The 15220-nt window shown below is 36.0% G+C and overlaps 1 protein-coding gene across 1 annotated transcript; it reads right to left on the bottom strand.

Annotated features, from left to right (window-relative positions):
* Window positions 1-6336: 6336 nt before the first annotated feature.
* LOC116133925 lies at window positions 6337-8370 on the bottom strand. Its single transcript, XM_031419594.1, has 4 exons — window positions 7480-8370; window positions 7095-7428; window positions 6468-6598; window positions 6337-6351 (listed from the first exon to the last, which is right to left on the bottom strand). The coding sequence occupies exons 1-4, from the start codon at window positions 8368-8370 to the stop codon at window positions 6337-6339; spliced, it is 1371 nt and encodes a 456-aa protein (XP_031275454.1).
* Between the last annotated feature and the right edge of the window lie 6850 nt (window positions 8371-15220).

Raw genomic sequence — 15220 nt, 5'->3', positions numbered from 1 at the left:
TTCGAAATGGGCACTCACAGTCCTCCTAATTCAACCAAAATTTTTCTTATGAATAGTACTACTGTTTATCCGAAACAGTACAACTGTTCACAGTTTTTTTTTCCTTCTGCTTTTCTAGAAAAAAAAAAAAAACCAGCAAGAATGAAACAAGAAATCATAAAAACAAAAATAAATCAACTAGAATCACTCCCCGGCAACGGCGCCAAAATCTGGCGTGCTGTTGTAGGCACCCAGAATTAAAACCTAAAAAACACATGCAGTAGTGTGAGTCAGGATCATTCCCACAGAGAGTGTCTAGCCGAATTTAATGTTATGTCAACCAGTATGGGGGGGATTTTGAGTTAAACAGAAACAATTTCGGGAAAACAACAATTCAAATGAATCAATCAATCAAAATAACAAACCTTGGTCTAAGTCAACATCCACCATCGGAATCTTTCAACTGATCATCGATACAAAAATAAATCAATTCATACCCTGAATATTCACCGTTGGAACTATTTTCCTATCTCTCCTTAGTTGTAATTAATTAAGAAACAAGCGATCTAATTAACCTTACTACTAAACAACCCTAGACAAGCACTAAAGATTTAATCTAGTGGCAGCCTTAAGACCTAGAGAGATCGATGAAGCTAAACAACACAAACTCAAGCGGTTGCATTTAATTTAGTCGAGTGTTCTTCTTAAGAATTACTAATTCCTGACGCAGCAAATTATTAACCCTAATTGCTTCACAAGTTAGAGGAATCAAACAATTACGGATTTGATATCTAACTTAGCAGTAGATTGCAACAATTAATAAGCAAATTATTAACCCTAATTGCTTCACAAGTTAGAGGAATCAAACAATTACGGATTTGATATCTAACTTAGCAGCAGATTGCAACAATTAATAAACTAGTAGGCCTCCTAGTAATTAAACGCAACAATCATTAAAATAAGCACAGAAGAACATTCAATACTCAAACATAAATTGAACACTTAAAGAAAAAAAACCAGATTGATCTCACAGTTTATTGATTCCGAGGTTTTGTTTCCTTCGACCAAGTTATAAAAGTTTAGCCGCTCATGGCCAGAATCAAAACTCAAAGGAAAAGAAAAATTCCAGCAAAACGAATTCCAGAAGAGAGAAGAGAGAGGCGTGTGTGATATGTTCCAATCCCTAATCTGATCTCCCTTTAAAAATATCTAATTCGAATTCTAATTCTACTCAATCTAAATCTCCTAAAAATATTCTAAAATCCGAAAATAACCTTTATCCTAATCTAAGTAATTGAAAATAAAATAAAATCCTAAAATAATATAGGAAAGTGGTGTTTCCAGCTGTAATTTGCGTGCAATAGGTCTTCAAAACTTCTTGTAATAATCTGCCTATTTGAATTGCATGACAAGGCAGAATGTTCCAGAACATCGGTAGTGCAGATGCGTCAACTTCAAGCTTGATTACAACCTTGATGCAGCGAGTATCTCTCCAAACTCAAAACATGAAATTGTAGATCTCTTTCTTAGCGTTCCATAGAATTTTGAATCATCTCAATCGGAGCTCGGATGAGAGAGTTATGCCCAGATTACCAAACAATGTCGAAACTGTCCGAATTCACTTAATTAGTTCCGTTTTGCAATTAATGCCTCCATTTGCTTCCTAAATCAAAATAGAATAATAATGAGTATATTTAGGCCGCAAATAAGTATAAAAGACTAGACATTCAGGGGGGTAAATATGACATTTTGCATTCTCATCAACAATCCTATTCATTGCCGATATAATGAGAAGCCTCAGGTCGCACACATAGAAGACAGATTAAGAATAAAATTCATGAGAGGGGTATTTTCATCATTTATGATGAAAGGACATTTTCGTCTTTTAAGATGAAAGGGCATTTTGGTAATCTTACAGTGTAATTAAATTTACTGAGGTTGTTCCCTACATTTAATTTCATATGGAAATTAAATTAGTGAGATTATATATATATATTTAAATATTTAGTTTAAGTATATATATATATATATTTATTAATTATATATATTTATATATAATGGATATTATCCGATATTAATATTTATTATTAATATTGATAATGTGAACTCAAATTTGGTTTTCAAATTTGAATTGAAATACCATGTTTGGTTGCAAAGGTAATCCATTCCAATATTCCAATTGGAATAGATAGCTATTCCAATTTACAATAAGGTTTTAGTGTCCACTATTTAAGTGCAACTAAAATTAATTCATTTAAATGAATAAAATAATATTTGAGAAAAAAAAGCACCAAATTAATAACCTTCCTAACCTAACTACTGAATTGTATATAGGGTAAGCAAGGGTCGATCCCACAGGGAATGCTTAGATTAAATTCTATATTCTAAAACAATGAAAACAACAAAAAAATTAAATAAAACCCTAAACAATAAACATGACAACAGTAATGAAAGGGGGTTGTAGTCAAGGCAAACTAAATAAAACAAAGAAATCTCTAATGGTAGAAAATATCAGGTTAAAAGCAATCAGTTCTCAGTTCAAGATCCACCTAAGCATGCATTGGACATGAACTAACCCTAAAACTCCTCAATAAATAACATTTTTTCTTCTTAATTCTACCCCAAGAATCATGGAAAATCTTTCCTAGACGTTTCCTAAAAGATAGACTTCCAGATTTGTCAAAATCTTATCAGATATGGAAAACAGATTTCATCTCCAGCTTGCACCAGGATTCTCGCAACGTAAAAATCTTTTCTGGGCTAGGTCACTTCATAAAATTGTATTCCCGGATGTGTAGATGAATCTGGGCTTTTGAATCAGCCGCTTTCGATATCTGACGCTCCAGTTAGGCCCATTCGAAGATTCAATACTCAGCCAGGAAATCCTTCCGCGACTAGGATTCCAGGTCCGGATTTGTAACAACTAATGAGGACCCAAACGAACTCGGATTCTCGTCCATAATACCTTCCTAGAAAGCTTGATTTGTCAACTTTACTTTTTATGAAGAACACTTTTGCAATAAAGAAATCTGACTCTATGAAAAACCTGAAAAACGCATCACTGGTTAGAATAACAAAAATCTGGAATTTCCTAATCTTTTCTCAATTATTTCCTAAAGTCTATCCAAATATGCCAAACTTACAAAATAAACTCTAATGAACTCAATTGGGCATAAAACATAACAAAAAACATAATACAGAAGGAATAAAAAATATATAAATTCCACTCTATCAAATTACCCCACACTTAGCTTTTGCGCGTCCTCGGGCAAACTAATTCAAACACTAAAACAACCTACACTCAAGTCATATCAAGAACACCATCATGATGCATAAGCAAAAATATTTAATCCATGCATATTCATACCTAACTTAGGAAGAAACAAAATAAAATAAAATAAAGTTAATGACATTCATCTCTCTTCATCATTTTCCACAATTACTCTCAATCAGTCAATGCAAGCAAGGAAACTAATCACAACCAATTCATGTACAACTCCCCTCTCAACTTTTTTCTCAATTGTTTCTCTTTACTACTACAAACTAGGTAGCAAACTATAAATTTTTGTTTTTCTTCTCTTTTTTTTTTTTTTTTTCCTGTTTTGAAAAAAATGAGTGCATTTTATGCTCCATCTCATTTCATGGTTGTGTTTATGAGTGAGTGCGTTTTACGCTCCATTTTGACTCAACCACTACCTTTCTTTTTTTCTATTTGCTTAAACCCAAATTTAGGACTAGCTTAAGAGAAACAATTGTTTTTTTTTTTTTTTTTTTTTTTTTTTTTTTTTCTTTTAAGGGTTGTTATACACTCCTCAACATGCTTCATCACAAGTTCACACAACTTATCAGACTATTGTTTCAAAACTACAAAGATTCAAATATGATTAACTCTCTTTTATGAAATATTGCTAACATCCTAAATCAGGAATATGCTCAATAATAAAGTCAGTTACTATTTCATGCATCACTAGACGTTCAAAGACATGACTTAAAGCATAACCTTCCTAAAACACAACAACTTTTTTTTTTTAATAAACATACACCTACCACCTAACTTCTCCCCCCACACTTAAAACTTATTTGTCCCCAATGTAACCCCAAATGTAGAGACAGTAAATAAAACAAATAAAACAACAAATAAAAAAATGACAAATAAAAAAAATGGCAAATAAAATAAAAAAAACTAAATTCAAAGGAAAAGAAAATCAAATCTGAATTCTTGGGTTGCCTCCCAAGTAGCGCCTTTGGTTAATGTCATTAGCCCGACTCTGTGCATCGTCTTCACTACTCATGTATCGACTCCTCTAATCCCACCTCCTCAATATTGCAAACGTGGAACCCTTCATAGTAGGGTTTAAGCCTATGTCCATTGACCTTAAACACCTTGTTTGTTTGCAAACTTTGGATTTCCATTGCACCATGATGAAAAACATTAGTCACAATAAAAGGTCCCACCCAACGAGAACGTAACTTACCCGAAAATAACTTCAGCCTTGAATGAAAAAGAAGGACTTTCTGTCCAACTGAAAAATGCTTCCTTGAGATCATCTTGTCATGAAAGGCTTTAGTCTTTGCCTTGTAGATGTGTGAACTCTCGTAGGCATCATTCCTCAACTCCTCAATTTCTTGCAATTGCAACTTCCTATTAATGCTAGCTTCCTTCATCTCCATATTGCAATGCTTGATTGCCCAATAAGCGTTGTGCTCTAATTCTACTGGAAGATGACACGGCTTACTGAACACTAATCTGTATGGGGACATGCTAATAAGTGTCTTATATGCTGTTCTGTATGCCCATAATGCATCGTCTAATCTCAAAGACCAATCCTTCCTGTTTGGGTTCACTATCTTTTCCATAATTGACTTGATCTCTCTATTTGACACCTCGGCTTGGCCATTGGTTTGTGGGTGGTACGATGTGGAGACCTTGTGTGTGACATGGTATTTTTTAAGCAATGCCTCCATTGTCCTATTGCAAAAATGACTACCCTTATCATTGATTATGGCCCTTGGTATCCCAAACTTGACAAAAATGTTAGTTTTAACAAAATCTGCAACAACCTTTGAAGTGTTAGTTCTGGTGGCTTTCGCCTCCACCCATTTGGAAACATAATCAATAGCTAACAGAATATAAACGTTACCAAAGGAAACAGGAAATGGACCCATAAAATCAATGCCCCAAACATCAAAAATTTCAATAATAAATATAGGAGATTGTGGCATTTGATCTCTACGAGAAATGTTTCCTATTCTTTGGCAATTATGACATGACTTACAGAACATGTAGGCATCTTTGAACAATGATGGCCAATAAAAATCGCATTCTAATACCTTAGGAGCTATCCTCTGTGGTCCAAAATGTCCTCCACATGCATAGGTATGATAGAAGGTTAAAATAGGAATAAATTCATGTTCAGATACGCACCTTCTTATCACTTGGTCAACACAATACTTCCATAGATATGGATCGTCCCAAGCATAATACTTAGCATCACTCTTGATCTTGTCTTTTTGAGCTCTAGTCAAATCATTTGGCAACACGTTAGTAACTAAAAAATTGACAATATCTGCATACCATGGTGATGCCATTTCAATGGAAAACAATTGCTCATCCGGAAATGTTTCTCGCAAAGGAAGCTCATCACTGTCTCGAACCAAATGGCTAAGGTAATCTGCTACAACATTCTCTGCTCCCTTGTTATTTTTAATCTGCAAATCAAATTCCTAGAGTAGAAGAATCCATCTAATTAGCCTTGGTTTTGCCTCCTTCTTTATGAGCAAGTACCTAAGAGCTGCATGATCAGAAAAGACAATAACTTTAGCACCCAACAAATATGACCGAAATTTTCTAAAGCAAAAACAACTGATAAAAGTTCTTTTTCAGTCGTAGAATAATTGAGCTGTGTGCCATTCAAGGTTCTGGATGCATAATAAATAACGTGACACGCTCTGCCAACTCTTTGACCTAAGACAACACCTAATGCGTAGTTGCTCGCATCACACATAATTTCGAAAGGTAGATCCCAATTAGGTGGTTTTATCACTGGTGTTGTCGTCAACAATGTCTTCAACTTGTCAAATGCCTCCTTGCACTTCTCATCAAACTGAAAATCCACATCTTTTTGTAACAATCTGCATAAGGGCAATGCGATTTTTGAAAAGTCCTTGATAAATCTCCGATAGAAACCTGCATGGCCAAGAAAAGATTGAACTTCTCGCACGCTGGCGGGGTAAGGTAAAGCTGTAACCAAATCTATCTTAGACTTATCAACCTCTATTCCCTTGGATGAAACAATATGCCCCAAAACTATACATTGCTTTACCATAAAATGACATTTTTCCCAGTTAAGTACAAGCTTAGTTTCCATGCATCTGTCTAGAATTAGTGTAAGGTTATGCAAGCATTGATCAAATGAATCACCAAAAACACTAAAATCATCCATAAACACCTCTATAATTGACTCAACATATTCTGAAAAAATACTTACCATACATCGCTGGAATGTGGCTGGAGCATTGCAGAGACCAAACAGCAATCGGTGATAGGTGAAGGTACCAAATGGACATGTGAATGTCGTCTTCTCTTCATCCTCAAGTGCTATGACAATCTGGTTATACCCTGAAAATCCATCAAGAAAACAGTAATAAACATGACCAGCTAACCTCTCAAGCATTTGATCAATAAAGGGAAGTGGAAAATGATCTTTTCGAGTTGTTGAGTTCAACTTCCTGTAATCAATGCACACACGCCAGCCTGTCTAAACACGTGTAGGAACCAACTCATTGTCTTGATTTTTCACCACTGTAACACTAGATTTCTTGGGGATAACTTGCACTGGACTTACCCACTTACTGTCAGAAATCAGATAAATTACCCCAACATCTAAAAGCTTTAGGACTTCTTTTTTCACCACATCCATCATTGGGGTATTTTATTTGTGTTACGCTTCCCGTGTCGGTTTGGCACCTTCTTCAAGCAAAATCTTATGCATGCATATGGAAGGACTAATCCCCTTAATGTCAACTATGGTCCAGCCAATCGCTTCCTTATGTTCCCGTAGCATTCGAACTAGTTTCTCTTCTTGATTGGGTGTTAACTTATTCGACATAATTACCGGGCAGTGTCTCATTTTCTCCCAAGTACACATACTTCAAATGGCCCAGTAATGGCTTCAACTCCAGTGTAGGGGCCTGCAAAACAGAAGGCAATAATTTCTGGTGAGAATCAGACAGCTTTATAAAAGAAACTCCATACCTTTCTGGACTCGGTTTCAAAGAACGTAAAGCTGCCACTGTCTCCTTCAATTCTTCACTGAGCTCTATCTTTCCTTTCTCCTCTGATTCCACATGTTTGAGAAGGGCAACCTCTAACTCATCTGCATTATTTAACTCAAAAATCTCTTGTACTATGGAATCAATAGGATCAACAACATCAATAGCAAAAATAGACTGAACATCAGTTGGATATTTCATGGCATCAAAAATATTAAAACGAATTACTTCACCATCAAATTCTATCGTGAGGGTACCATCATGAACATCTATTTTTGTCCGAGCTATATTTAGGAATGGTCTTCCCAGCAAGATAGGTGCAGGGTCAGGAGAAGAAGAATCATCCATATCCAGAATGTAGAAATCAGCAGGAAACACTAACTCATTGACCTGCACAAGAACATCTTCAACTACCCCTTCAGGGTATGCATTAGTGCGATCAGCCAATTGAATAATAACACCGGTATCTTTCACAGGACCTAGATTTAATGAAGCATAAATAGATCTTGGCATAACATTAATCAAAGCTCCTAAATCTAACATAGCTCTCTCAATTTTGGTGTTACCTATCTTACAAGGAATTGTAAACATCCCTGGATCCTTGCACTTGGGAGGAAGTTTTCTTTGGAAAACTACTGACACATTTTCTCCCATTATTATCTTCTCATCACCGTTCAACTTCCGCTTATTGGTGCACAACTCCTTAAGAAATTTTGCATACCTTGGCACTTGCTTAATTGCATCCAACAGAGGTATATTCACTTCCACCTTGCGAAACATCTCCAAAATCTCTTTATCCTTCTCTTCTTTCTTTGACTTCGTGAATCTACTAGGAAAAGGTAAAGTATTAGATGGAAGTTGAATTGAAGGGTTAGGAATTACCTTTGATTCAGTTGTACCCTCTTCTCTCCCAAATTCATCTTCAATTTTTGCTTCCTTTGCTACACTTGGAATGTTCAGCTTCGGTTCTTCCACTTTCTTGCCACTTCTTAGCGTTGCTGCATTCACATTTTCCTTTGGGTTCACCACTGTTTGAGAAGGCAACTTCCCTCCAACTTGAGCCTCTAAACGACTTATAGCAGTTGCCATTTGACCCATCTGATTCTCCAAACTTAGCATGCCGGATGCACCAAATTAATAACCTTCCTAACCTAACTACTGAATTGTATATAGGGTAAGCAAGGGTCGATCCCACAGGGAATGCTTCGATTAAATTCAATATTCTAAAACAATGGAAACAACAGAAAAATAAAATAAAACCCTAAATAGTAAACATGACAACAGTAATTAAAGGGGGTTGTAGTCAAGGCAAACTAAATAAAACAAAGAAATCTCTAATGGTAGAAAATATCAGGTTAAAAGCAATTAGTACTCGGTTCAAGATCCACCTAAGCATGCATTGGACATGAACTAACCGTAACACTCCTCAATAAATAACATGTTTTCTTCTTAATTCTACCCTAGGAATCACGAAAAATCTTTCCTAGACGTTTCCTAAAAGATAGACTTCCGGATTTGTCAAAATCTTATAAGATATGGAAAACAGATTTCGTCTCCAGCTTGCACCAGGATTCTCGCAATGTAAAAATCTTTTCTGGGCTCGGTCACTTCATAAAATTGTATTCCCGGATGTGTAGATGAATCTGGGCTTTTGAATCAGCCGCTTTCGATATCTGACGCTCCAGTTAGGCCCGTTCGAAGATTCAATACTCAGCTAGGAAATCCTTCCGCGACTAGGATTCCAGGTCCGGTTTTGCAACAACTAATGAGGACCCAAACGAACTCGGATTCTCGCCCATAATACCTTCCGGAAAAGCTTGATTTGTCAACTTTACTTTTTCTGAAGAACACTTTTGCAATAAAGAAATCTGACTCTATGAAAAGCCTGAAAAACGCATCACTGGTCAGAATAACAAAAATCTGGAATTTCCTAATCTTTTCTCAATTATTTCCTAAAGTCTATCCAAATATGCCAAACTTACAAAATAAACACTAATCAACTCAATTAGGCATAAAACATAACAAAAAACATAATATAGAAGGAATAAAAAGTATATAAATTCCACTCTATCACCTCCTCTTTCTCTCTCTCTCAAAACCATGAGCCTCCATTGGTGAGAGAAAAATTCTGTAGATTTTTATTCCCTTAGTTGAGTGAATTACCTAGCCTAATAATTCCTCAACGACATTTGTCCCATCTTCCTGTGGATACCAGGAGTTCATTCCTAACTTGGAGTGGGAGTGAATCACATCAATCGGAGGAGCCTCCAAAAGTTGGCATGACATTAAACTTGGTTTAAGTATTTTCTTGTATCAAATTGATGTAGATCCGCAATTGGATAAATGTTTTTATGGTTTTTGTGATCGAAAAGGTTTTATTTTTCTGCTGCTTAAACAATCCAAAAACTAGCAATGGTATTAGAGCCACTTTTACCTATTTACATCATTTGATACTTATTTGGATGCTTTGGATTTGTGTCAACCAATTCTGGTATTACCAGTTTTATAAAATCAGTAAAATTGGTTTAAAAATTCTTCTTCAGTTGATCTGTTGTGTTAATATAATATTTCATCTGATTTGATTTTGTGTGTTCGATCAAAGTCAAATAAAACTTGATCTTGATCTAAAGAGTGGATTGCCGTGGAGGGCAAAACCTACTGATGTGTGTTGTTGCGCACAACAGTAGCGATGAGCAGCAACGGGAACGAGTAAATACGCACTGCTGCTGATTAAAATGCGCGGCAGTGCACAGTAGCTCCACTGCTTGCATGATGCCGTGCTCGGAAGGTGCTGGCCACATGCTCCAGCATGTGGCCTTGGGCTGTGTCGCCACAAATGGCACAACAGCAGCCTTGTCCAATGGCACAAAGGCTACTACTACACCAGCAGCAGTGCATGCAAATGTGATAAGAGTGTAATTTATATATTTTTTTTTATTCCTTCCATATTATGTTTTTTGTTATGTTTTATGCCTAGTTGAGTTGATTAGAGTTTATTTTGTAAGTTTGGCATATTTGGATAGACTTTATGAAATAATTGAGACAAGATTAGGAAATTCCAGATTTTTTGTTATTCTAACTAGTGCTGCGTTTTTCAGGTTTTTCATGGAGTCAGATTTCTCAATGCAAAAGTGTTCCTCTTAAAAAGTAAAGTAGATGAATCAAGCCTTCCAGGAAGGTATTATGGGCGAGAATCAGAGTTCGTTTGGGCCCTCATTAGTTGTTGCAAAACCGGACCTGGAATCCTATTCGTGGAAGGATTTCCTGGCTGAGTATTGAGTCTTCGAATGGGCCTAACTGGAGCTTCAGATATCGAAAGCAGGTGATTCAAAAGCCCAAATTCATCTACAAATCCAGGACTACAATTTTATGAGTGACCAAGCCCAAAAAAGTTCTTTTACATTGTGAGAATCCTGGTGCAAGCTGAATTACGAATTCTGTTTTCCATATCTGATAAGGAATTGACGGTTTTGGAAGTCTATCGTTTAGGAAAGGTCTAGGAAAGTAATTTTCGTTTTTCCTGGGGCAGAATTGAGGAAAAACATGTTATTTATTTAAGAGTTGTTAGGTTAAACGGGGGAGAGGAGAACGGCAATGGATGGTTTTTTTTAGTTTTTTACTTTCTACGTCAATATGTGCAGCTGATCTTTCTTCTTCAGTTCAAGGGGATTTTGAAGCCTGAATTCATGTCATTGGTGTAACTTAACTTTAGTAACATTGTTCTTAATCTCGTTCTTATTGGAATTGTTTATGTTATTCTGTTTTAATTGTTTATGATTTTTGTTTGGGTGATTTAGTAATGGCCTGCTAAATTGTTTAATCAGAATTTTATCTGTTAGAATTAGGAATTGTGATACGTAATTGTCCTCTTTCTATTGAATGAGTAACACATGATGATAGATGATTGCGGACAAGTTTTCAGTCTGTCACCTTGAATAACATAACCTAAGTTTAATAATCCGATCTTGCGTGATTGTTGCTTGGATTGATCTATTTTCCTAATTCTTAAGGCTGCCATTGGATTAAACTTAGAGAGTTTATTCTAGGTTGTTCAAGGGTTAGGATCTAATTGAAGAGCTTATTTCAGTAGTGACAATTAAGGGAAAATTCGGGTAACAGAGCTTGTTGTTTCCTAGGGTCAATAATTCCATAATAACGAGATTGAATAATGTTACGGTTAGTTCATGTCCATGCATGTTTAGGTGGATCTTGAACCGAGAACTGGTTGTTTTTAATATGATATTTTCTACCATTGGAGAATTATTCGTTTCACTTTAGATTGCATTGTCTATAACCCTTTTCATTATTCTGTTGTCATGTTTACTATTTATGATTTTATTTTATTTTATTTTTTTGTTGCTTTCGTTGTGGTTATTGGTTAGAATATAGGATTTAATCGAATCATTCCCTGTGGGATCAACCCTTGCTCACCCTATATGCAATTTAGTAGTTAGGTTAGTAAGGTTATTAATTTGGAGCATTCGGCACGCTACCAAAATGCGTTGGCTGCTCGCCCCCCCCCCCCCCCCCCCCCCCCCCCCCGCCCGTTTGCTACTGTTTTGGGGCTACTGGCACTTGGTTTTTCAGCCAAGGGCCTAATCTAGTGCACATTAAAACATGCACCGAATCTGAATTTTTGGGCAGCCCATGTAAAGATGCAATGGGTTGAATTTGGGCCATGATCGCATTGTTGTGCGATATTTTTTAATCCATAATTTTCTAAAAACTGTTGCTGCATGTTAGAAACATTTTGGGGGCCCAATAACAAAGGACTAAAATAAACATTTTAAAACTTCCCAGACTTAAACAACACTGCTAAAAATCAAGAGGTAACTTGTAATTTACCAACCTAGTCAAAATTTAATTTTGATTGATTGATGCATGATTCTTGTATGTGAATATGCATGGTGTATGGTGCATAAGCCTTTGGACCTAGTTTAATTTTTCGTTTATGTAATTTTAAAATAGGGCCTACGTGCCCTACATTTATCTATTACCTCTAATGTATTTATTTCTCTCATCTCACTCCTTCTAATGTAACTCAAGGTTTCTTTTCAAATATGTAAAATTAGAAATGTAATTTTAATTTGAAAGATTTATAATGTTCAAGAAGAAGAAGCTAAGCAAGGAGAATGCAAATTACTTGAAGAATCCTAAGTTATAATTAAACCTAGGTTGACCTACCAATTCCTCTAGGCTTGGGGAATCGGTTTTAGTTAAGGCCATGCACCAACACATTTATTTTAAGCTTAGTATGCATGCTAAGGATGTATGTTATGACTATAACATGCTAGACAAGATAAAACTGGTGAGACACACAAAATAAAAACCCTCGATAAAGCATATTAAGTCCAATCAATAAAGGCTTCCATCACCATTGGTTTAATCAAACCACTATTCGTTAGAACCTTGTTCACCAAAGCGAAGGGTACACTTCTACAAATAGGAGGTTAAATTCATTGGAGTTTTTCTTAATGGTGATAGGTCAACTTAAATTGTGTGTTTTGCTGGTTCGCCAAAATGAAGGTTGATAAACACATCATAGGCATAGTAGAGAAGTACACTTGTTATGCGTACGTGGTGACATGTAGTTTCCACTGTACTGATACTGAGAATAACACTTGAGGATAATGGCTTCAGCCATTGAATTGTGTGATTGGTTTGTTGGCTTATTTTGCATTTGAGGTTGGTAGTTGTAGCTATCAACTAGTATGAATTAAGTTTGTTGGCCTACCTGATCAACCCATTTTGGTTTGTTCGCCAAAGCGAAGGTTTGAAATGGGCTAGATGAGGTCTTAGTCCACTAGGAGAGCCGACGGGCTTTCCCGGGTTAATAGTGAGGGATATTGGCTTGAGGACAATAGTGGGAGCAATTATTTAATAAAAGACCTTGTTAAATAATAATAATAATAAACATGATAATAACTTTTGTTTTTCAGCATTTGTAGATTCATTAAAATGAGCAATATGAACCTATCATCACTACGACAAATCATTGAACTGGGAAAAAAATGGAATGGGGAGAATTTCATTGACTGGTATAGAAGTATAAACAATTTACTTAAGTTAAGCGATAAGATTATACACCATTGGGTATGCTTTGTCAGCAATGCCTACTGATAGTTCTATCCATCAGATTAGGTATGTATATATGAAGCATACACATGATGCTAAATCAGAAATGACAAGATACATTGCGCTTGCATCAATGACACCATTACTGCGATTGCAGTGCCAAAATATGGACTTAGCTTCCATTCTTTACACTCTCCAGAAAAATCTATCTCAGTCACTGTTTAGATGCAAGATGGAAAAGGGAACCAAAATTGGCGATCATATACTCAAGTTGACCTATTATATGAACAAGCTTGAGATTTTCGATTGTAGACTTAATAAGGGTTTAGCAATAGACCTAACATTATAGTCTTTGCTAGATTCTTACTCTCAATTTGTCCATGATTTTATTGAGGATGGTAAGAAGAATACCCTTTTCGAGCTTCTGGATATTTTGAAGGCTACTGAGTGTGGCATCAAAATGTCAAAAACATTTACGTTGGTTGAAGCTAACTGAAGTGTGAATGAAAAGGCTCAAAAGTCGTTGGAAGAAACTATTGTAGATACGAAGGGCATTTGTCCTCACTGTGGGAATCCCAGCCAGTGGAAGAAACATTGCAAGGCCTTCCTAACAAAAAGGAAGAAGAATGCTACTTCTTCATCAAGTACGTTCATGAATGAGATTAACTTCTCCCCTTCAACATCTTGGGTCATTGACCATAGGATGTGGTACTCACATTTGTACTAATGTGCAGGGACTATGGCAAAGTAGATTGCTCACCAAGGGAGATGTGGACCTACTAGTTGGAAATGGAGCACGTGATGCTACATTAGCTATAGGATCGAATTGTCTGACTTTTCCTACGGGATTGTTATGGAACTAATGGATTATTATGATTTTCCCTCAGTTTCTAGAAATGATGTTTCTATGTCCACTTTGGACAAATGAGAATTCTGCTTTTTATTACTAATGGATTGTTGTCTTTTAGTATAAATAATATTCTTTATGGAACTGTTTCATAATAATTTTATATGTTCTCGAAATAGACAATATGGATATTCTCAAAGTAACAACTATGCCAAGTGTGGTATGTTGAGTTAAACATACCTGAAGGAATGTGGAACGGTTTCAAGACTCACCTCTCCGTATACACCCCATCATAATGGTGTGTCTGAAAGGAGAAATAAGACCTTACTTGATTTGGTTAGGTTCATGATGAGTTTTAGTGATCTACCCGAATCATTTTGGGGTTATACCCTAGAGATTGCAACTCACATACTTAACCGTGTGTCGTCAAATTCTGTGGATAAGACTGCATATGAACTATGGAGTGGGCGAAAGCCCAATTTGTCTTATTTGAAGATTTGGGGTTGCGAAACTTATGTCAAGAAATTGACTTTGAATAAGTTGGGCTTGAAATCTAATGAATATATTTTTGTGGGGTATCTTAAGGATACCAAAGGATATTATTTCTACCACCCAAAAGAGTGCAAAATTTTTGTCGCTCATATTGGTGTCTTCTTAGAGAGAGAATTTTTTCTAAGAAGTACTAGCGGAAGAAAAGTAGAACCCGATGAAGTTTTAGAACCACAAAATACATTAGATGAAGGACGGGATGATGTGCCACAAGAAGTGCTTGAACATCGTGAAAAGGTTACACCCGAATCTATGGATCAAAGTGAACCACCTCAAGTAGCACAGAAGCTACATAGTTCTGCAAGAGTATGCCATGAGCCTAAGAGATATGGTTTTCTCCTGACTCAGTATGGTGACTTATGTAAGTAAATAACCGGATTCAGACAACACTTTAAAACGAATCGATCAATTACATGAACCAAGATCTAAGTACAGATTATAATGTTTTCATGCATAAACTAAAACGTAAAATAAAATGTGTAAAAAACAAATCCATAC

Source organism: Pistacia vera, unplaced genomic scaffold (genome assembly GCF_008641045.1).
Source record: "Pistacia vera cultivar Batoury unplaced genomic scaffold, PisVer_v2 Contig277, whole genome shotgun sequence".
Lineage (NCBI taxonomy): Eukaryota > Viridiplantae > Streptophyta > Magnoliopsida > Sapindales > Anacardiaceae > Pistacia > Pistacia vera.
This window is presented reverse-complemented; position numbering and strand designations above follow the sequence as displayed.

Excerpts from the sequence above, each read along its gene's own strand:
- LOC116133925 (XM_031419594.1), bottom strand. The coding sequence starts at position 8,370 with ATGCTAAGTTTGGAGAATCAGATGGGTCAAATGGCAACTGCTATAAGT. Across the intron at positions 7,429-7,479 it reads CGATAGAATTTGATGGTGAA|TCTATTTTTGCTATTGATGT; the intron begins GTAATTCGTTTT and ends ACTGATGTTCAG. Across the intron at positions 6,599-7,094 it reads AGAAAATGAGACACTGCCCG|GGTATAACCAGATTGTCATA; the intron begins GTAATTATGTCG and ends ATGGATTTTCAG.